At 34.8% G+C, this 20,492-nt stretch overlaps 1 protein-coding gene across 10 annotated transcripts in view; it reads left to right on the forward strand.

Annotated features, from left to right (window-relative positions):
- Positions 1-20,492, forward strand: part of LOC120414454 (SCY1-like protein 2) — a 233,476-nt gene that overhangs the window by 179,327 nt on the left and 33,657 nt on the right. For 3 of the 10 annotated variants that reach the window (XR_008212373.1, XR_008212377.1, XM_052709441.1), the window contains exons 15-20: positions 12-237; positions 313-471; positions 2,769-2,863; positions 3,532-3,597; positions 9,103-9,120; positions 14,556-14,705. Coding sequence is in view for 1 of the 10 variants with exons in the window: in XM_052709441.1 (XP_052565401.1) it covers positions 12-237; positions 313-471; positions 2,769-2,863; positions 3,532-3,597; positions 9,103-9,120; positions 14,556-14,705 (714 nt within the window). In the remaining 9 variants the exon portion in view is untranslated. Of the gene's footprint in view, positions 1-11; positions 238-312; positions 472-2,768; positions 2,864-3,531; positions 3,598-9,102; positions 9,121-14,555; positions 14,808-20,492 lie in introns of all 10 variants that reach the window. The other 7 variants (XR_008212370.1, XR_008212369.1, XR_008212371.1 and 4 more) reach the window with 7 other exon arrangements.

Raw genomic sequence — 20,492 nt, forward strand, 5'->3', positions numbered from 1 at the left:
CTCATTGGCAGGTGCTCCAAGAGATGCTGGACCAGATCGACCGCCAGCAGCGGAACAAGCTGAAGCTGGACAACCTGTCGCTTCCGTCGCCGGACCGGCATCGACCCCTACGTCACCAGTTCTCGTCGGACAACATGAACGTGCAGCAGTTCAACATCCCGAACTTGCGCATCGACCAGCGAAAGACGTCCAGCGCCGAGGACATGGCCCGGAAGAACTCGACAGGTACCCGAAGAGGTATTGGACCGGCTAGACGTGTGCATGCTCTTATATGTGTTGTTGTTCTTTGGTTGGATAACCCCTTTGTAACAGGTTCGGGTGCTCTAGGTAGCTGGTGGTTCGGCGGATCGCCCTCGTCCCCCGACAGCAACTTCCTGCGGGTCGTCAACGCCTTCCCCAACCGGCGGCTGTCGGACAACACGCTCATGACGCCCAAGATCCGGATCGCCCCGTCCTGCGCGTCGTCGCCCGGTTAGTATTAATATTCAATTTATTTACAGTGAGTCAAATATTTGTCCGTACCCCCCCGTACGGAAAATGTTTGTGATATAAAAGTACATAAAATACGACTAAAGTGCCATGTTTTATACATCAATCGACGCGGCAGAATGTCCTCTTTAAGACACTGTCATTGGATTTGCAAAAAACTACTTCTTAAAAAATACAAAAATAGTTTACTGAAAAAAGTAAAAAAAAAGAGGTCAAATAATTGTCCGTACCCCTAGTAAAAGTACAAAATCTGATCGATTCAAGTGAATTTATTTATGAAATGTTGTTTCTGTGTTAAATACTAGTACCTCTAGCCAGTTTGTGACAACTTTGAACTTCTGATAACTTTGTTTAGTTAGTTTATATTAAAAATTGGTTTAAATTTAGTATTTTTAAGTAAAACTTATCAAAACATAAGTTTATAAACAACTATTTTTATAAAATTGCTATTTTATGTTGTAAGAGTCTCTATTGAACAAGTTTCAACAATATTTGTTCAAAATATACATTGTTTTCATATTTTTTATTGACATTTTTCGATCAAATATACTGTTTCGGAACAATACCGTTAAACAATCCGGATTGTCCCGGAACCGGTATAACCCCTCGGTGGGAAATTTTGTGGTGGTCAGATAGAGGACAAAAAAACCCACCTCTTGCAATTTGAAGCATCCAATTTCGTCCACTACAGCCCGATTACGAGTCCCTAGTCTGAAATTTGAAATTTTCACTTTCCGTGCTGAGAATTTCTGTACCGTCCTGGGTCAGAATGTTTTGCTTGAGGAATTTGAAAATTTCAAATTTCAGACTAGGGACTCGTAATCGGGCTGTAGTGGACGAAATTGGATGCTTCAAATTGCAAGAGGTGGGTTTTTTTTTGTCCTCTATCTGACCACCACAAAATTTCCCCCCGAGGGGTTATACCGGTTCCGGGACAATCCGGATTGTTTAACGGTATTGTTCCGAAACAATATTTTTGATCGAATAATGTCAATAAAAAAGATGAAAACAATGTATATTTTGAACAAATATTGTTGAAACTTGTTCAATAGAGACTCTTACAACATAAAATAGCAATTTTATAAAAATAGTTGTTTATAAACTTATGTTTTGATAAGTTTTACTTAAAAATACTAAATTTAAACCAATTTTTAATATAAACTAACTAAACAAAGTTATCAGAAGTTCAAAGTTGTCACAAACTGGCTAGAGGTACCAGTATTTGACACAGAAACAACATTTCATAAATAAATTCACTTGAATCGATCAGATTTTATACATTTACTAGGGGTACGGACAATTATTTGACCTCTTTTTTTTTACTTTTTTCAGTAAACTATTTTTGTATTTTTTAAGAAGTAGTTTTTTGCAAATCCAATGACAGTGTCTTAAAGAGGACATTCTGCCGCGTCGATTGATGTACAAAACATGGCACTTTAGTCGAATTTTATGTACTTTTATATCACAAACATTTTCCGTACGGGGAGGGAACGGACAAATATTTGACTCACTGTATCTATAGCATCAATTTGCTGCTTTGCTTATAACGTCATGATTCGAAATCCGGACACTTAGTAGCATATCATTTTTGTGATAGCTGGCAAAAAATCATGTAATAAGTTGGAAATGTGGAAATATCATCAGGATGTAGAATAAACAGTCAGTTTCAAGAAAATGCATGCAAAATATGTCTTTTCTAACAATATTTCATCTGAATTTTAAAATTAAAATGACTTGTTGTGCTTCGAATCCCGGACACTGATAAAAGCTGATTCGAAATCCGGACACTTTTGCTTCGAATTCCGGACACTCGATTTTACTTATGAATCGTACAAATTTGGACTGAAATGTTAGTGAATGGCATTCTTTAGGTTTCAAATAAGCTGTTAACATCAAAACAATCGATAGTTTATATAAAAATTTGCTAGAATTTGAGGAAATCGAAACCATAAATTTCTGCTTTGCCTCCCCGGTGCTTCGAACGCGTATGAAATATTTCTAGTGAAATGTTTCGCATTTTTGGTAAACTTATAATTTTATTATATTTAATTGTTTTGGCATTAACTACAGCGTTCAAACAAACTTTAAATGAAAGTTGACGATGGAATTCATCAAATAACACTGTTTTGATATTCATAATGCGAACTTATATCCAAATAATTGATAAAACAAGATGAAGTGTCCGGGTTTCGAAGCGTCCGGGAATTCAAATCATGACGTTACTTAACAACCCCAACAAAACCGACCATAAATTCCAATCAAAAATATCCTCCGTACAGGTGGTACTCCTGGCGGTGGTCTGCCAATAAGACGCCACTCGAGCATTGGTCCCCAGGAGCGACGAAGTTCCAACATCAATCTCTCACCACCGACTGTAAGTACTGCTTGCATATTTTTAAGGCTTCTATGTTTGTCAAAATTTCTACCGCCAAATCGCGAAACATTCCGTTGTAAACGCTTCATGTGTTGTAGATTGGAACCTTTCAAAAGTCCTTTTTTTATGTTTTTAGAGACCTACGTTTCAGAGTAACTGAGTTTTGATAAAATAGATCAATTTGAGAAGATTCAACTATGAATCGGAAACTGTACAAAAAATTGCTATTAAGGGGTGTTGTACAGTTAAGCATTTTATAATAACCTCATAAATATAAATAATTCTATTGTTCGAATTGATGTGGTAGATAACTTCATTGATAGTAGAGTATTATTAATTCACTTATAATTTATTTAAATCAATATTCATGAGTAGCTTTGTACAGTATTCATCCATGTAAACTAATCGAGTAACAAATATTATGTAAACATATAAATAATTCTAGATAAAATTCACAGAAACGTTAAACTCATTTTCACCCGCCTCAAAGCTTAAATATGCAAAAGGTTTTCAGTTCAGTTCACTTTCCATTTTATTTCGAATTAATTAAACTTTTTTCGTTTCTTTGCTCTTTATTCCCATGCATATTGATGCTGATTCTGCAAATAAAAAAAAACACACGCACAAAACAAAACAAACCCCGTTGAACTCAAATGTCCAAACTGCAGGGTTTCAGCGCTCGGGGCGGCTCCGGGTCGAGCCTTTCAGTGCCTGCCACTTCCGCTTCTTACGTAGTAAGTTTCAAACGCCCACCGGAACTACAGCACCGAATCAAATCAACTCCATCGAGCCATGTGTCCTCCGTGTCTGTGTGTGTGTGTGTGTGCGTGCGCGTCCTGCCTGTGTCTGTCTGAATGTGGCGCAAATCCGACACCTTTGCGCTCGCGAATTGTCTGTGACGTTATGTCCGTCAACCAGCTCCTTCCGTGGAAGAACCATGTCTTTGTAGCACCTGTTTTATTTGGGCCGACCCATGGATCGCAAAATCCTCCGACTAAATGCCGTTTAATGTTTGTGCCTGTCCGAGAATGCCCTTTTTTGACGTTTTTAGCCCATATGGTCATGAATGTTGTGCTCGTCTTTGATTATTATTATTATACATGTATTACGACAGGCCAAGGCCGAAAGCACCAAGCGCGATAGGTGTTTATTACTAACTGGTGCACCCGAGAAAATGACAGTGCCGAGCTTTTACGCACCCTTGTTACAGCGAATGAAAGATCTGCACAGCTACATTGTTGTTTTTGTACACCCAAAAGAGACAAGTGTGACAGAAAATGTCATGCGACTCGTATTATCTTACATGCACGCAAAAAAATGTTTGCAAAACGCCAGAAAATAAATTTGTTGGAAAAAAGATTTTGACACGATTGTCATCAGAACACGACCAAATTCAAGGTTCACTTCAGCAACTCTTAAAGCTACTGTTTCCTCTAGCTCTCAAAAACACTGAAACCACCACAAGGTCAAAGCTGCACCTGATGCCATGCAAATTGGTTTCATAAAATGTTGACCACATCACACATGACAAATGGTTCAATCATCGCACACGATCGTTACTAGGGTCGAATAGAGGGTTACACCTCCACCCATTTCGTTTTTGCGCTCTCGAAACTGATGAACAATATAAACCTGTTGGCCCATCAGTGGCAACGTTTTTTGTTTGCCCTTCAGTTGAAACGCAATTTCCATGATTGGAGGTTCCAGGGGGGTGTCCATAAACAAGTGCAACATATCGAGTTCCAAATTGATCTCTGCTGAATCCCTATGACCATTATTCAAACAATTCTCTGTTAAAATTTTGAAGACCCTTTAATTTTTATCGAATGGTTCAGTCTATCCAAACTCATTACAAATGTTTTTTTTTTCTTTTTTTTCTTAAAGAGACTGTATTGCAACTAACACTGGTCTAAATATCAATGTATTCGTGTTTATAAAATGGTATCTTTTGAAAAAGTTTAAAATATACAACTTTTAGATTCAAATTTGAAACAAAATTTCTGTTAGACCTAGAGCCGATTAACATCCAATGTGACCCAAATGTAATACAATTTTTAGTCTGACTTTTTTAGCTCTTAACAAGGCACAGTGGTCCAGATCGCAAAATTCAGAGTAAATTAGATTTTCCGAAAAAGAGAAAGTTTTAGAGTTTTTATGTATTTTTTTAATGTTTACAAGCTTTTTAAATGCATATTGTGAAGTAACTATTTTATCATCTATTTTATCATTGTGAAGATTTTTATTATGATAAACTAGTCAAGATAATGACTGAAATCCGGAAACAAAAAGAGGTTGAAAAACTTGGTGAACTCTACAAAACAAAATATAAACTCGCTACTAAATTTTGGAGTTATAAAAAACTAAATTTAGGATAATTTTTAATGAAAATTATAAAATTGAGAAAAAAATATAAATTGAGAAAACTTTTTGAAAATAGGAAGAGGCCGACTTTAGGCTGGTTTTAAAAGAGAGTGATCACGACTCACATATAATCTACTTATTCTACGAATAATTTTATCAATTGCATCAAAGTAAACTCTTTTTCTAACGTGGCAATTCAGAAATAAGTTCTAGAGAAAAGTGAAGTTCTGAGCACTTTTTTATGTGAAAAAAATCTACGAAACCGGCCGATTTTGTACATTTTTTTGTGTATTTTTTAATTGGACTAAACTTTGGTGGGGCCGATTACGGCAACTGCCCGTACAAAAATGGTACGTTAATATTCTTAAAAGCTGTATCGTTTGAACGAGTTTTCCGATCGATTTGGTTACTTCTTCAACGTTGTTAGTATCTAATGATTAGGCTTAGTGATTTTTCACGTTCAAAAATTTTAAATTACACGGAGACCTAAATTTGAATACACGAAATAACTTTTTTTGCTTTATTATATATTATTTTTCAATAAACTAAAAAAATCTTAACTTAATTTGAACATGACACAAAAATTTTTTTACTAATTTTCAAAATAAAATTCCTTTTGGTTTATGAATGGGCTTTTTATATATTTTGAAACCAAAATGTAGGGCATGCGCCTTGTAATTTATTGAGCTCCTTTTTTACTGTATGACTTATATAGCTAAACAGTTTTCGCTGATTTGCTACTGTTTTATCTTTGCACAATTTATTGAATTTCATATTAAAGCCAATTTTACCAAAACAATCTAAATTAAAAATCTGAACGAACAATCATAGGCAAAAACAATTCAATCTGTAACGAAATCTTGAAATTTTTATTCAGGATCAGAACAGAAAACAAAAAAAAATACTTCCACGATAACCATTCATCCAAATAATCAAATATCGTGAAAATCAAACAGAACTCAGACAAAAATCTGAAATATTCTAAAAAGGTGCACGGAGAAAAAAGAGTTCCCGAAATCGTGAACAAGCGTTCATGAAATTCGGAACCACGAACAAAGTGTTCAATTTCCATGGTACGTTTTTGAAAAACGTACCATGCAATTTGAACACTTTGTTCGTGGTTCCGAATTTCATGAACGCTTGTTCACGATTTTGGGAACTCTTTTTTCTCCGTGTGACTTTAAAGATAAAAAAAAGTTAACACTATTTATTTAATCTTAAAAAAACCAGCTTGAATCTTTACATTTCTTTTAAAGTTATACCTTTCAAATTTAAAATTAAATAATTGTTATTTCGACGAATGAAAATATTGCTATATTCAATTTGTTTCCTAAGAATAAATGATAAACATTTTTTTTAAGTATCAAGAAAAACAAATCTCTGCAATCTTCAAAAAAATATCACAATCTTGTTCAGTCAATATCAACAAGCTTTGGTTTTGAAAAAGACCAAATTTATGAAAAAAATAAATCCCGAGAACATTTTTTTTTTCATTCACCGATTTTTTTCAACATAATTTTTAGTAATTCACTTCTATGTAAATATTGTATTAATTCCATGTTTCAACTATTCTTGAAATTATTCTTGTCACGCTTTTAAATATAATACTAATAAAATTGCGAATGAAATATTTATAAAATTTCACGGGATTTCATGGAAATTTTCAAATTTCACAAATCGCACGCTGTTCGCGAAATCGTGAAAATTCATCAACCCTACTAATGATAAAGACTTTTCAGAAAACATAAGTGCACGGAAGAGATGCCGATTTAAAATCAACTATATAAAAAATTGATTTCTCACACCCCATCTTTTAATTTGTTTTATGTTTTAGCTGATAGAACCCGTCACTTGAGCTCATGACTACAAGAAGTACAGATTTATAACTAGATCACAACTAAAATTTTTCAGTGTTCCGGTTTTATTTAACACTCAAACGCTCGGTCAGTAATTTGACCCTTTTTTTCCTTAAAAATCTTCTAACTTTTGGTAGAGATGAACAATATTTGGAAATAAAAAAAATCTTGGATAAATTTCAAAAATATAACCATTTAATCCAAAAGCTGGCTCAAAAGTTGCGGGATTTTGTCTCCTAAAACATATCAAACAAAAATAAAAATACAGATCAGGAAAAAATGATCTTTTTCTGAAATCTAATTTACACTTAATTTTGCAATCTGAACCACTACTGCGCTGTATGCATTTCAACGCCAAAAAAAGTTAAAGTGAACGTTGAGATTCAAACCGAAGATCTTAGGGTGAGAGATTTACTCTTCACCGCTGTTCCATGAGAACTTGCTGGTAGTGGAGACACAAAACGCTAACATTCGTCGTTTGCATACTTACTAATTCCTCTGGTAGTGGCTTTGGAGAACTTTCTTTGTGGACGACTGAACTGCAGGAAAGGTGAGAACATTTCTGGAGTTTTTTTTTTTTTTTTTTTGAGGGTCCAAAAAACCTAATTTCCAGTTTTCGCTTTTTGGGTGTTTTTGAAACCGTCTTGAGTCAGGGGTATTTAAAAACACCCAAAAAGCAAACACTGAAAATTTGGTTTATTGCACCTTTTCAAAAAAAACCTCAGATTTGATCTTTGATTTTCAGTGATGTAGCAATTCAATGTCATCACCTTGATATTACATCACTTTGCAGCAACTATTGGTTTGGATGTACGTACCTCTGTTGAATTACACGAAGAATAAATCCACAAAATTCGAGGGTTTGTCAGATCGATAGAGAGTCAATGGTCATCAAATTTAGGATTTACGAGGTAATGGAGTCTATTATTGTGGATGCAGCCAATAGCGATTTCCCAGAGGACTCAACTAGCCTGCTAGAACAGGGTCTATTTGCCTACCATTTCCCGGTTGCGGCGAATCAATTCGGTCAAACTTCTTCTTCTCCTTCTTCTGGGCCGTCAACCACACACCGCAACAGGTCGTGTCGATTCAGCGCTGACCGTCCGTCCGTCCACTGCTTCGATGATGGAGTGCTGCGCTATTTTTGTTAGCTGTTTCCGGATCCGGTTCCGCTTCCAGTGCGCACACAAACACATGCAGGCACAAACTTTTTGCGAGTTTCGCCGCAATTTCACAGTTGATCGATGTGTGTGTGTGTTTGTTTGTTGCTGTTTCTGTTTTCCGTCCGGTGAGGTTTTAGAATTGCGGTTTTGTTTACTGAGGAACAAAGCGGAAAATATTTACAGCTTTTAACAATGTGAATGTTGACAAATTTGTTTTGATTGTACTAGTTCAATTCGGCAACTTTTAAAGTTCGAGCATCATTTATTGTGTTTTTTTTTTTTTGGCTCCGTTAGAGAGCTTGTTTGTTCGTTTATCTGTCTGTTTGTTTGCATTTGTTTGGATTGATTTTTGTTTTGTTTGTGATTTGTTTGTTTGTTTGATACCTTGCTTTCAAGGAAAATTATGTTAAAAGATTAAACCCTAACAAACATAATTGTGAAGTTAATGAATGAGTAATCAAGCAAAATTAGCAATGCACACAATTTATAAATGATTATCTGTAATTTTTTCATGTGTAAACCTGTTTTTTGCATCGGATTATGATAAATGAGTTGCGAATTCTGCTTGAATATATGCCTAAATAATTAAGTTAAAATTCAAACATTACTATTCGTTTGCGATATGTTTCTGTGTGTTACATCAAAACTAAACCAAACATCTCAAAAACACCACCCCACTCCCAAAATCGTTTCCCCGTTTGCCGTGATTTATGTTTGCTCACCTGTCTCGCCCCAAAAACTGTAAACAAAAGAACATTGTTCCCACCACATCATACTGTGTTGTCTTTCGCCAAACAAACCGCGTACCAAACATTCATCTTCATGTAAACGTAAACATGAGTTTTTCTCTCCTTCATAGCTTTCACGGAGCATGATCGTGAGTACTCTGTCTTCCCCCTTCATCCCATCGCCAAACTTTTTCCTTTTGAAACTTTTTTATTTATTTTTTCTACCTTGATAGTTCCAACTATTTGAAGAAGTCAGAGGAAAAAACGCTTTTTGTTCAACTGTTACATTCAATCTCGCGAAGAAAATAAGGTTTAAAACATACTTTTTGGTTATTTTCAACTCGAGTATCTTTTACGCTTTCTCAGCAAAAAAAAATCCAACATGCACTGCACAAAAGTTAACGTCGTACTGCATTGTCATTTGCTGTAAATTCTTAATCAAACTGAGGTTAGATTTGGGTTTCGGTTATTGGGAAATCAATCCAATAGTTTGATTGAATCCCACAAGCCCAAAGCCAAGTCAACTTTTAAAAATCCTACATGCGACAGGAAATCACAACGGCGACGTCACGCTGACTGCACTGCAGCTGCAGAAAACCCCCAGTTCATTAAAGTGAAAGGCAAAGTTTTCATCGAAAGCGTATAAATATTTGAAAAATTTCCAGTTATGCCACACTTTTTTCTCCGAAATCCTAACTTTCCGAACATCTCTTGAGTTTCCCGTCCTATATGCTATCTCACCAAAACACACTAGAATAGAGCAAACTCATCAACCATCTTCCTGTCAAAACTTCAACTCCTTTACCTTTCTTTGCCTCAACTCACCTCCCCTCCCACCATTCATCTTAAGTACATATCTCCGCTGGTATTTCACATATATATCGATAGAAGCTGCCACATTGTGTATACGGTATGACGACAGTTGTATGATGTGTTTGTATTATGGAATGAGTTGAAGCTCGCAAGTTTGAGTTACTTTCAATAGTGCGATCATATCGTTCTCGTTTTACTTTTCTTTTTCTTTTGCGATTTTCCATTCTTCTAGTGTGATATGAGCTTTTGTCTTAGTTTGACTTCTTCTTCTTCATCTATTAAGAATGACAGTATTGTTCATTGCGAGTTATGCAGCAACAATGTAATACTGCTGCTAGTGTTGGCGCTGATGTTGCTGCTACCGTAGTCATATACATCTATTAGAATCACGCGTTATGAGTGTTGTTGGTAATGCAATCAATCAATGGACGTAAATAAGCAACGTTTTTTAAACAACAAAAAAAGTGAAAACTGCGTGAATCATGTAACGAGTCATTTGATAAGAGAACCTACGTGTCGAATCTGATATTATCATGAGTGTTACTTGGAAGGTCAAATCAGCATCTCTTCGGTATTCTGTCACAAAAGCTCGTCATAAAATAAGATAAAATTCTAAATCAAAATTTTACCTAACTTGAAAATGTTATGCTACAAAACTATCCCCAGCAGCCTATTGAGTAGAATGTTCATAGCATTAATGCATATCAGAAAGATCTACTTAAACACCAAGCGTCTCCATTGAAATATTTTTTATCACGTTTAACGTGAAAAAATATGAAAAAAAAACTAGAAAGGCAAAAGGTAATGATAGGAGGCGGTAAAATAAGCCAAATACTATCAAAAACAAACATAAACGTAACCCTCTACTGCCCAATTTTTTGTCGGAAATTTTTATTTTTGCCTTGTTTAGGAGGTCATTTTGAGCATTTTCTTTCAAACATTGGCAAAGTCACATAAAAGAAGTAAAACATTCAACCCTAAAATTTTCTAAAATTTCAAGAGTTCTTTTTTCAAACTTTTTTCCAATAAAAAAAAGGTGAATTTTTGGCGATTTTTAAAATCGAGGCGGGGTTTGGCTGCAGAGGGTCAACAAGATAAATGGAAAAAATAATAAAAATGACACAAAAAAAAACATAAAACAAGAAATGCTAAGATTTTTGTAGAACAAAAGTTGTTCAAAATTACCTCGTGAACAAAACAAAATTAAAATTCTCGAAAAAAAAAACTAGGAATAACAAGGTTGATTCATTCACCATAAAAAAAATAAAACTGTAAAATGAATTTCTCAAAACAGATTTCTGGTCAGTTATAATGTGACAAAAAAAAGGTTGATAATAGTTTCTGTTCACATTAGAAAAAACATCATAATTTACTTAATGCTTTTTATCATTTTTGACACCATTGCAACCAAAAAAATCAAAATTTTCAAAGATGTGTGCTCTCTTGACCAAGCTTGCTGGTTTACCCAACCTAGTTAGCTAAGAAAGTACGGAGGTATCGATTTGTCGCTAGTTTGAACAAATTGGGTTAAATGTTATTGGGTTTATGTAAATATTAGGATGTAATAAAAATGACTTTTTGACGGCCATTCAAGGGTTTGTTCCTTTGGGCATACTAAACCCAAATCCAAAATATGAGCTTGATCGGACGTAACAGGAGCTGGCACTTGGCATTTGAATTTTAAATGAGATTAAAGCCGTAAAAAAGATTTATTCAAAAATTTCACTTTTTGAGGCATTTTGGTCACTGAAGCGTTTATTTTCTACATCATTGGCGTTTAGGCCAGATCCTTGCGCATCTTTTGGTATATATAACATTGAAATTTGGAGCACCCTATAGACCTTCAAAGTTTGGCATTTTTTCGAAAAATCGGCCCCAGCAAAATCAAATGGCGTGGTCTGAGAAGTGAAATCAGCTAGAAAAAAATATTGCTCTTTGGTATCAAAGGAACATTTGATCAGTACAAAATTCTACGACTTTTGGTCATAACGATACTAGGGTAACCCTAAATTTTCTCAGTTTTTCAAAATCCATCTCCGCTCCCCGATGAGATAGGGACATACTTTACTCGGTAGTTTAGTAGAACAACTTTGCTGAAAACACCGAATTTCTATCTCTTAATCTGTTCATTCTACAACATTTTATATGAAAAGTGCTAGGGTTACCCTTCAAAAAAATGTTTTTATTATATAACATTCCAGCATTATTTTAGGAAATTTTGGTGTCTTGGGAACATATTTGAAGGACTAAAAAACGCGTCTTTTGACGAAAGAACTAAGTCGCTTGCTTGTTTTGTTCAAAAGTTTGAGCAATTTTACCTTTTCAAATAAGTCTTTATCAAATAGTTGTATCTTTTTTTGATGGAAACAAAATAACATTCTGTTTGTTGCTTTTGAAAGCTTAAAACTTATTCTTTATGATGATTTAAAAATTTCATGAGGGTTTTTTCGATAACTTAAATAAAAATTGTTTAAAGATTGTAATTAATATTTTTCAATTGGGCGGATTCGTCACTTTGTTTAATTTCGGCTTCATTATCCTAATATTTCATGTCCTGGAGTTTTCGTAATCATGAATAAGCTAAATAAAGGCACCAAAAATGTTTGAAACTTCGATTTTTATATGAAATTGCCATTTCACTTATTGATTATATCTAAAAATAACAATCTTTACACAATTTTTATTTGAGTTTTCAAAAAAACCCTCTTGATATTTTTACATCATCGCAAAGAAGAAGTCTTAAGCTTTCAAATGCAACAAACACAATGTTATTTGGTTCCCACCAAAAAAAACATTTGAAAAAGGCTTATTTGAAAACGTAAAATTGCTCAAACTTTTGAACTAAGCAAGCTAGCGTCTTTGTTCGTTGGTCAAAAGACGCGTTTTTTAGTCTTCCAAATATGTTTCGGAGACACCAAAATTTCCAAAAATAATACAAGAAAGTTATAGAGTAAAAGTACCCTGGCACTTTTTTTATATAAAATGCTGCAAAGTTGTTCAGAATGGTTAGCACTACAAAACTGCCGAATAAAGTATGTTCCCATCTCATCAGGATGCGGAGATAGATTTTGAAAAACTGAGAAAATTTAGGACCACCCTAGTATCGTCATCAGGGATGCCAGATACACAGATTTGTCTGTGTTTCACAGACTTTTGAGCTTGTGTCAGACATATTTTGAGGTGCACAGACTTTTAAAAAATTTCATTAAATTAATATTTTGTAATCTTTTTTGTTGAAACTTATTTCGTTAGACTTCAAATGCTTAAAAACGCAATTTTTGATGGATTTCAATGACCGTGAATTGATATATTTGAATTTTAGACAAATGCACAGACATACACAGACTTTTTTACAGACATTTTGAAAAACCAAGTGGCATCCCTGATCGTCATAACCAATAGTCGTAAAATTTTATACTGATCAAATGTTCCTTTGACACCAAAGCTCTAAAATGCTTCGCCGAAGCAGCAATAATTATTACCTGCTAATTTCACTTCTCAGACCACTGTGGGGGGGGGAGGTTTAGGGATTGTTCACGCTCCATCAAAAAACCGAACTCGTCGGGGCCAGTTTTGGTTCAATCGAACGTCACTTGTCAGTGTACGTGGAACTCGCATGAAACTGAAAAAATATCGAGTGTGGCACTAGAGTTTCAGTTCCAAAATGGCGGCGAAACTCGTGCGGAACTAGCGCGAGTTTTTTAAAAGAAACACTTTGACAGCTCTGAGTGTGGCACTCAGTGTGGAACTATCCATCAAACGAACGTACCATAAGCCTAAAGCAGTCTTTCGAGGGTATCCTGGAGAATGCCTTTGGTTGATTAACGCCTTGCATCTTCTTGTCATTATTAACATTTGCAGTGCCCCATTGCATTAGATTGCATTGAAACATCATAAACGTTAAAGCGGTCAGGCAAACTGCGTAAAGTTTACCGCAAAGATGATTTGTTGAATTGGATTGAATTTGAGCACAAATGATCAAACAACAACTCAATTATGAAAAAAATGCATGATTTTAGAGAATTGTTCACATATCTTACCCTAGGTTCAATGAACAAATACGTTATGATGCATTAAACCTCTTGAAGCATCGTTAGAAGATCTTTTTAAATCAGCTTATTTTTCAACGATGCTTGAACTGTATCTAAAAAGTTTACAAAATATTTTATTTTAGCCACGCTCACATGTCCATATGTTCAATAATAATAACTTTGATGAAATTATTTTGAATTACTTTTTTATGGTCAAATTTGATGGAAAATATTTCGAAATAAATAAAAGTAGAAGAAAATTTCAAAGCTTTTATTTCAAATTGTAGTTTCAAACCAAAATGACTAAGTATTTTGCATGAAAATTGCAGTTTTCCATTCAATTTACATGATCTCCAATCAAATTAACGAAAAACTACCTCGGAAATCCTCCCACCATGTTTCTAATTGCTCAAGTCTGGGTTTAATCGCGGTCACTTTGTCCAAGTACGTGAACTAAACGACTAAACGCTGCTCATCAAGTGGTAAAACGAGTCGAAACGAAACCATCTGATTTGACCTTCTAATTATCCACCTCCATCGTCCATCGCTACATCGCTCTATCGTCCTCGATGAGGACTCCGTGCTCCGTTCCAGCAGACTATTCCCTGTAATTGAACTAATGAAATTTTCTTTTCTCTTCCCTTTCTCTCGTCTGTGTTTGTCTGTGTGTGTGTGTCCGCGTCCATCTCTGTATTTGTGGCGTCTTTTTGTTTTGTTCTTCTCGATCTTCTTCTTCACAGGGCGGCTCGATGCCAAATACGTCGAGTAGCGTGCCGTTCCTGCTCTCGTCCAGCATGCAGTCGATCCGAAGCCGCCGAACCTCGACCGTGCTGTCCTCGGGTCCGCTCGGCTCCGGATCCGGTCTGCTCCAGCAGCTCGGTTCCGGCATGGTAAGACAACTGACTGGTTACGGTGGTGGCTCCGGTGCCGCAAGTCCGGTTCAACAGTCTATTTTCAATGGAAATTCTAGTAGTCAAACTCGAAACAATTATGTACGAAAGTGCCCATCACTCAATATTACATTTAGTGGTTAATCTCTCTCTATAATTGTTTTCACTATTTTAACCTAGTTTTAAGTGACCAAGCTCAACTAAATGTGCGTGTTGACCCTATTTCCCCCTGTTTAGCACTAGCTCTAGTTTCATAATTTTTCAAAACTTTTTCAATACCTCCTCTTTTAACTATTCTCATAATCTCACGCCCTAACTGTTCCATCCCAGGGACTTGCGCCAAACATAACCAACATGTGGTAACCATCATTACGTTAAGCTTACCTTTAGCACAGTATCCTTACAAATCCACACCCTGGTTCAATCCATATACATCAATGCTCAACACTCTAGCTTCACGCTGGACTGAGTTCCGTTGTTCGTCTCCAGCAGAAGTCTCCACGGTGGTTCGAAACATGTTATTATGAATTAAATATATGTCACACGATAATAGCAACATTTGATAAAATTAAAATATTTTTACATTAGAGGAACACATCAAATCTCGCTTACTTATTCAAAAGGTCCTATGTACATAGGAAACCCATGGCACATTGATTGTTTTGAAAAAGTAATCTAGAAATCTTGATTTGGGTTTCCTAACAAAACATTGAACTTGAGCTTGAACTGAAAGCAACCAGCTTGGCTTGGCCATTCATAAATAGGGGATAATTTTACTGTATTTCCGATGACAGCTGTTAAAAAACCTTGAAATTACTTTACATGAACATTACTTTTTGTAGAATTATTATCCAGAAGTTTTTAACCAACAGAATATTTAGCCCAATTTAAAAAAAATCGACTACTTTCCAGGGTGTGGGGCAGAATGGGTCACATTAGAAAACAAGCCATTTTGTCTAATAAAAGGGGACTTTTCTAACATAGTTTCCATGAAATTAGATCACGTTTATGAAAATAGTCACTTACGAAAACAAACATTTTTTTGAAAATAGTTTAAGTGTGTTGAAATAAGATAATAATTCTACAAATAAGCATCAAAACAACTAAAAATTCAACTAATGTTGCATTAAACGTGATTTGTGATTCTACCGGGAGCGACATAATTCATTTAACCAAAATTTCATAACTTTTGATTGTTTATATAAGGCAGGAAAAGGGTGGTCCATTCTGCCCCCAAGTGGATTTCAATTTAACACTTCCACCACCAAGCCTCTAAATTATATGAAGGTTCCGTTGTTTTTTGATTACCTTCGTAATAGCTCCTGGTAACATTATAAATATTGAACAAACTTTTTAAACAATCTTACTTTCGAGAAAGCTTACTTAAGAACCTCGAAACAACATTTGCGTGGTTTTGTTAATAAATTTACATTTTTGCTCATAATTAAAAAAATACAATAAATTCGTTTTCGGTGTGGTGATGTTATTTGGAGCCTAACGTTTCAAAAGGGCACAAAACTTTTGTAAACAATAGTGTATCCCTTTCACTCAAATGACAGTTTGCATAAGGTGTGAGAGTGATAAACTCTTGTTTACACAAGTTGTGTGCCCTAATGAAATGGAAAGCACGATTTGACATCCTTTATAAGACCCTTGCCTTACAGTTGGTCTAAATCCATTCTAAAGCCCAAAACCAAGGGTGGCCCATTCTGCCCTCTCTGCCCCTATGCCCGCCAAAAAGTCATTTTTGTTACACTCTAGTATTTATACTAATTCTTCTCGGACTTATAAAGCTCATTCCTTAAAATGTAAAATACTCGAGTTTTTACAAAATATTGTATTTTTAGTAACCTGTTTGGTGATTTAGGTGCGAAATTCTGAATTTACACAAAATATCCCTTTAAATAATTAATTTCAAAAAAAAGTATATTAACACTGATAATCCATCATTTTATTTAAATTAAGGAACATTCGAATTTATCATTTGAAAAAAATAGTAGTTTGTAAAAGTGATGAATTCTTAGCATTACTTTTTTTAAACATACTTATTATAAAAATATGTTGAAAAAAAATTACGAAACTTCAATCGTAATCGTCCTAACGATACTTATGAAAATCTGTAATTCAAAAAAAATCAACAAATCAGAAGTTTTAAAAGTTGAAGCCCTGTACGTTTCAAAAGCGAGGTTATTTTTTTACTTTGATTGCAAATTTATTTTCCGATTCCCACTGACTTAGACTTTGTACTTTAAGATTGCTATCGATCGCAATGTTGCGACTTGTTATTATGCATAGAAAAACTTAAAATTCTCCCAAAATCGATAGAGAAATTGTGCAATTGTGAAATTTAGTGGAAAACTAAAAGGAGGAAACAGATTAAAAAATGTTGCTAAATTTTAAAATCTGAAAGAAATGTGTAAGATCTATTTTCGATTCATAATATTGTCTTTCGAAACACCGTGACCATCATCCTCTCTCATATAATTCGTATTCAACAAGTTCAAAGCGCTATCTGTCCTCTCTTCCTTGCCTCTCTCACTTTCTATCCATTTTTGATCGGGATGAGCCCACAAAAGAGCAAAACTTTTGACATCAATATCAATTCTGATGGTGGGGGATTGGGATGATTGGGTCGACCCCGGGCAGAGGTCGAAACTCTCTAATAGTCGTTAGTTCTAAAAAACTCTGTAGATAACCTAAAGTACACTAACTCTTAAAGAGTACTGTAGAAAATTTAGTTCGTATTCGTTTGGAGAAAAAAAAAAGCGAAATAAAACTTTTGCAAACCAAATTCGAGTCACGTAAGTACACTAACTGAGGCAAAATAAAACAGGTTCAAAGCAGCCCACGAGACCAATTTGGACGAAAGCTACAAGAATTGCAAAAATAAGAGAGAAGAAAAAACGATTCGTAGATGTTAAGGTAGTGCAAGTGAACACCCCAAATTTCCCGACACACAAGGTTGAGTGTTGAAAACGATTTTCGTTTAGCAATTTTACATGTGATAATATTTTACTTGACCCACTAGCAAGTATTTCAATGTGTAGGATGTAAGCAAACGTGCAAAGAATTACTTAGAAAGGCAAATAGATTTTATCGGATAGGATGTCTTTGTTAAGGTTAATTGAAGAAAAACAGCTTGCGGATAGAAAGTATCTCGATGGATCGATTCTTCCATAGATAGGGGATAATTTTTTTGGAATAATGATAGTATGAGACAAAAGTTGATTATGTACGTGGTTTGAGAATACGGATTGATTTCAGATGCATGTTGGATGCAATTATGTAAATAAAAATCAAATGGAGGAGGAGGAGATGGTACTGGACATATCGGTTTACAGTGATACTTTAACAAACTTCAAAAATTTTAAATGTATGTTACGTCAATACTAGCACTAAAAAAACCTAAACTCTTTGGACTGAATTAAAAATTGTAAAATTCTAAGATGTTGCTCATTTATCAAATTGATTTTTGAAAACACTAGGACAGTAAATATACTCCAACCTGATTGAATTGTGATTTTCGAACAATTTTTAAATATTTTAGCAGATCATACAAATTCAAGATCTTGACAAGTTAAAAGAAAATCATGCAATCCCGGTTCAATAGTACAATAAAGTGCAATCAGAAAATGTAAAACGCGGTTGTTTTCTTCTTAGAAATTATTTTAAAAAAAACAGCTTTCGAAACTGTTTTATTTTCTACTCTGAAAATATCTTATAGTTGAATGATTAAAAATTGCTCGAAAATTTCTGAATATATTTAAATGAGTTTTTTTAATTAATTTATGAACCGTTAATCGGGATGCTTGAGTGGATTAATTTGAATGAATATTTCTCTCAAATTTGAAGAACCAGTTTTCAACAAAGTTGTTAAATTTTTAAAATATTCGGGGGAAAATAAGGAAAAGTTGCTAAAAAGATTATTTCAATAAATAAATTGACTATCTCTATGAAAATTAACAAGATGAAAATAAAGTGTGCAAAATATAAAATATATCCATCCAAAATATTTTGAGAAAGATGCAATACTTTAAGCCCCTTCTATTTAAATTCATGGATAATCCTTGTATATTTCATGTAAATAAATGTTTACCTCATTAAAACATGAAATTCACTTCAGTATAATTCCTGTTGACTAGAAATAATGCAAAAAAGCATTGACATTAACGAACCAAACCTCTGATGAAGGATAGTCAGACATTGGTCTGATGTCGTTCATAAGAAATGCCATCATGAATTTTGAAGTGGCGCTATCTAAGCAGATGCTACACACCTTAACACTTTTCCTCGTATTTTGGTTTGAATTTTTACACACGTTATTCAATGCTGTTTGCTCAATGATGTATGTAAGTTTCTTGTGAAAACGTTACTAAATCCACCTTTAGGTGTTTAGTTCCTTCCTCGCATGCATAAAGTGAATACACTAACTCAAAAAAGTGTATAAATAACACTTATTTTTATCAAAATATCTGTGATCCGGCCTCAAAAAGTGTATTTGAAACACTAAAGTACTTATAACTTATGATATATCTTTTGGGCTCGTTGGAAAGGTCTTTTGATTACCTATCCAACGATGGGTCGCGAGATAGATGCGGACAACTTTGCCATCAAAATATTTGAGATCCGGCATCAAAAAAGTGTATAAATAACACTAAAGTGCTCATAACTTTTGATAGGGTTGTCAGATCTTCAATGTGTTGGACGCGTTGGAAAGGTCTTTCAAATACCTTTCTAAAAATGTATAGCATGATGGGTATTCTTACAAAAACCACCCTTTTTACAATCTTCCGATGTTTAGCTGAAATCGTTTTTTTAGCATAACTTTTGAAATACTTTTCTAAACTTCATAATATTAACTAGGGTCTTGTGGGACCCCAAGACGAATCGAATGAGACCAAAACAGTCCAAATCGGTTCAGCCAGTCCAGAGATAATCGAGTGCATATTTTTTTGGTGCACGGACTCACATCCAGACACACGCACAGACATTTGTTCAGAATTTGATTCTGAGTCGATAGGTATACGTGAAGGTGGTTCTACGAGGTCGAATAAAGAAGTTCATTTTTCGAGTGATTTATAGCCTTTCCTCATTGAGGTGAGGAAGGCAAAACATAGCAATTTCACAACAAAGAAGCTATTACACTACGGCAAAAAAAAAACAATCAAACTCGCACTTTTTGACAGTTTGCCTGGATTTGTTTGTACAAACGTCAGCCTGCATACATTTTGCCTTGTCTGCGAGTTTGCCGCAAACAAGTTTTCGAGTTTAGAAATCTGCCAAACACGAAAAAGTACGAGTTTGTTTGTTTGCGGTAGTGTAATAGCTCCTTAAGTAAATAATACATCAATGATTGCAAACAAACAAGCATTTGCAAATATCAATTATTAACACCAACAACAATTCAAACAGGTTTCGGAGTAAGACCAATGAGCCATTTGAGCATGCGACGGTATGATCCAATTAAAAGTTATATTTTATTTCCAAGGATGAATAAAAAATCCCTTCGCTTAAATTACCAGCAAACTTCTCATCAATACATGCAGGGTAGATCGACAACAGTCCCGGTGAAAAAAAAAATCAATGTAAACTCTTCCAGCACACAGTACTCCAACAGTTAGGGAGAACGGGGAACCCTTCCGGTTCCCGGATGTTGTAATACCATCCAGACAAGCATTAACATAAATTTTTAATTAGCTTAGCTCCTCTCTCATGACATTAAATCCTGCTCCACCGGACTGGCAACAATCAAGCCGGGGTTGTTGATTGGATACACTTGACGGGTGG

Source organism: Culex pipiens, chromosome 3 (genome assembly GCF_016801865.2).
Source record: "Culex pipiens pallens isolate TS chromosome 3, TS_CPP_V2, whole genome shotgun sequence".
NCBI lineage: Eukaryota > Metazoa > Arthropoda > Insecta > Diptera > Culicidae > Culex > Culex pipiens.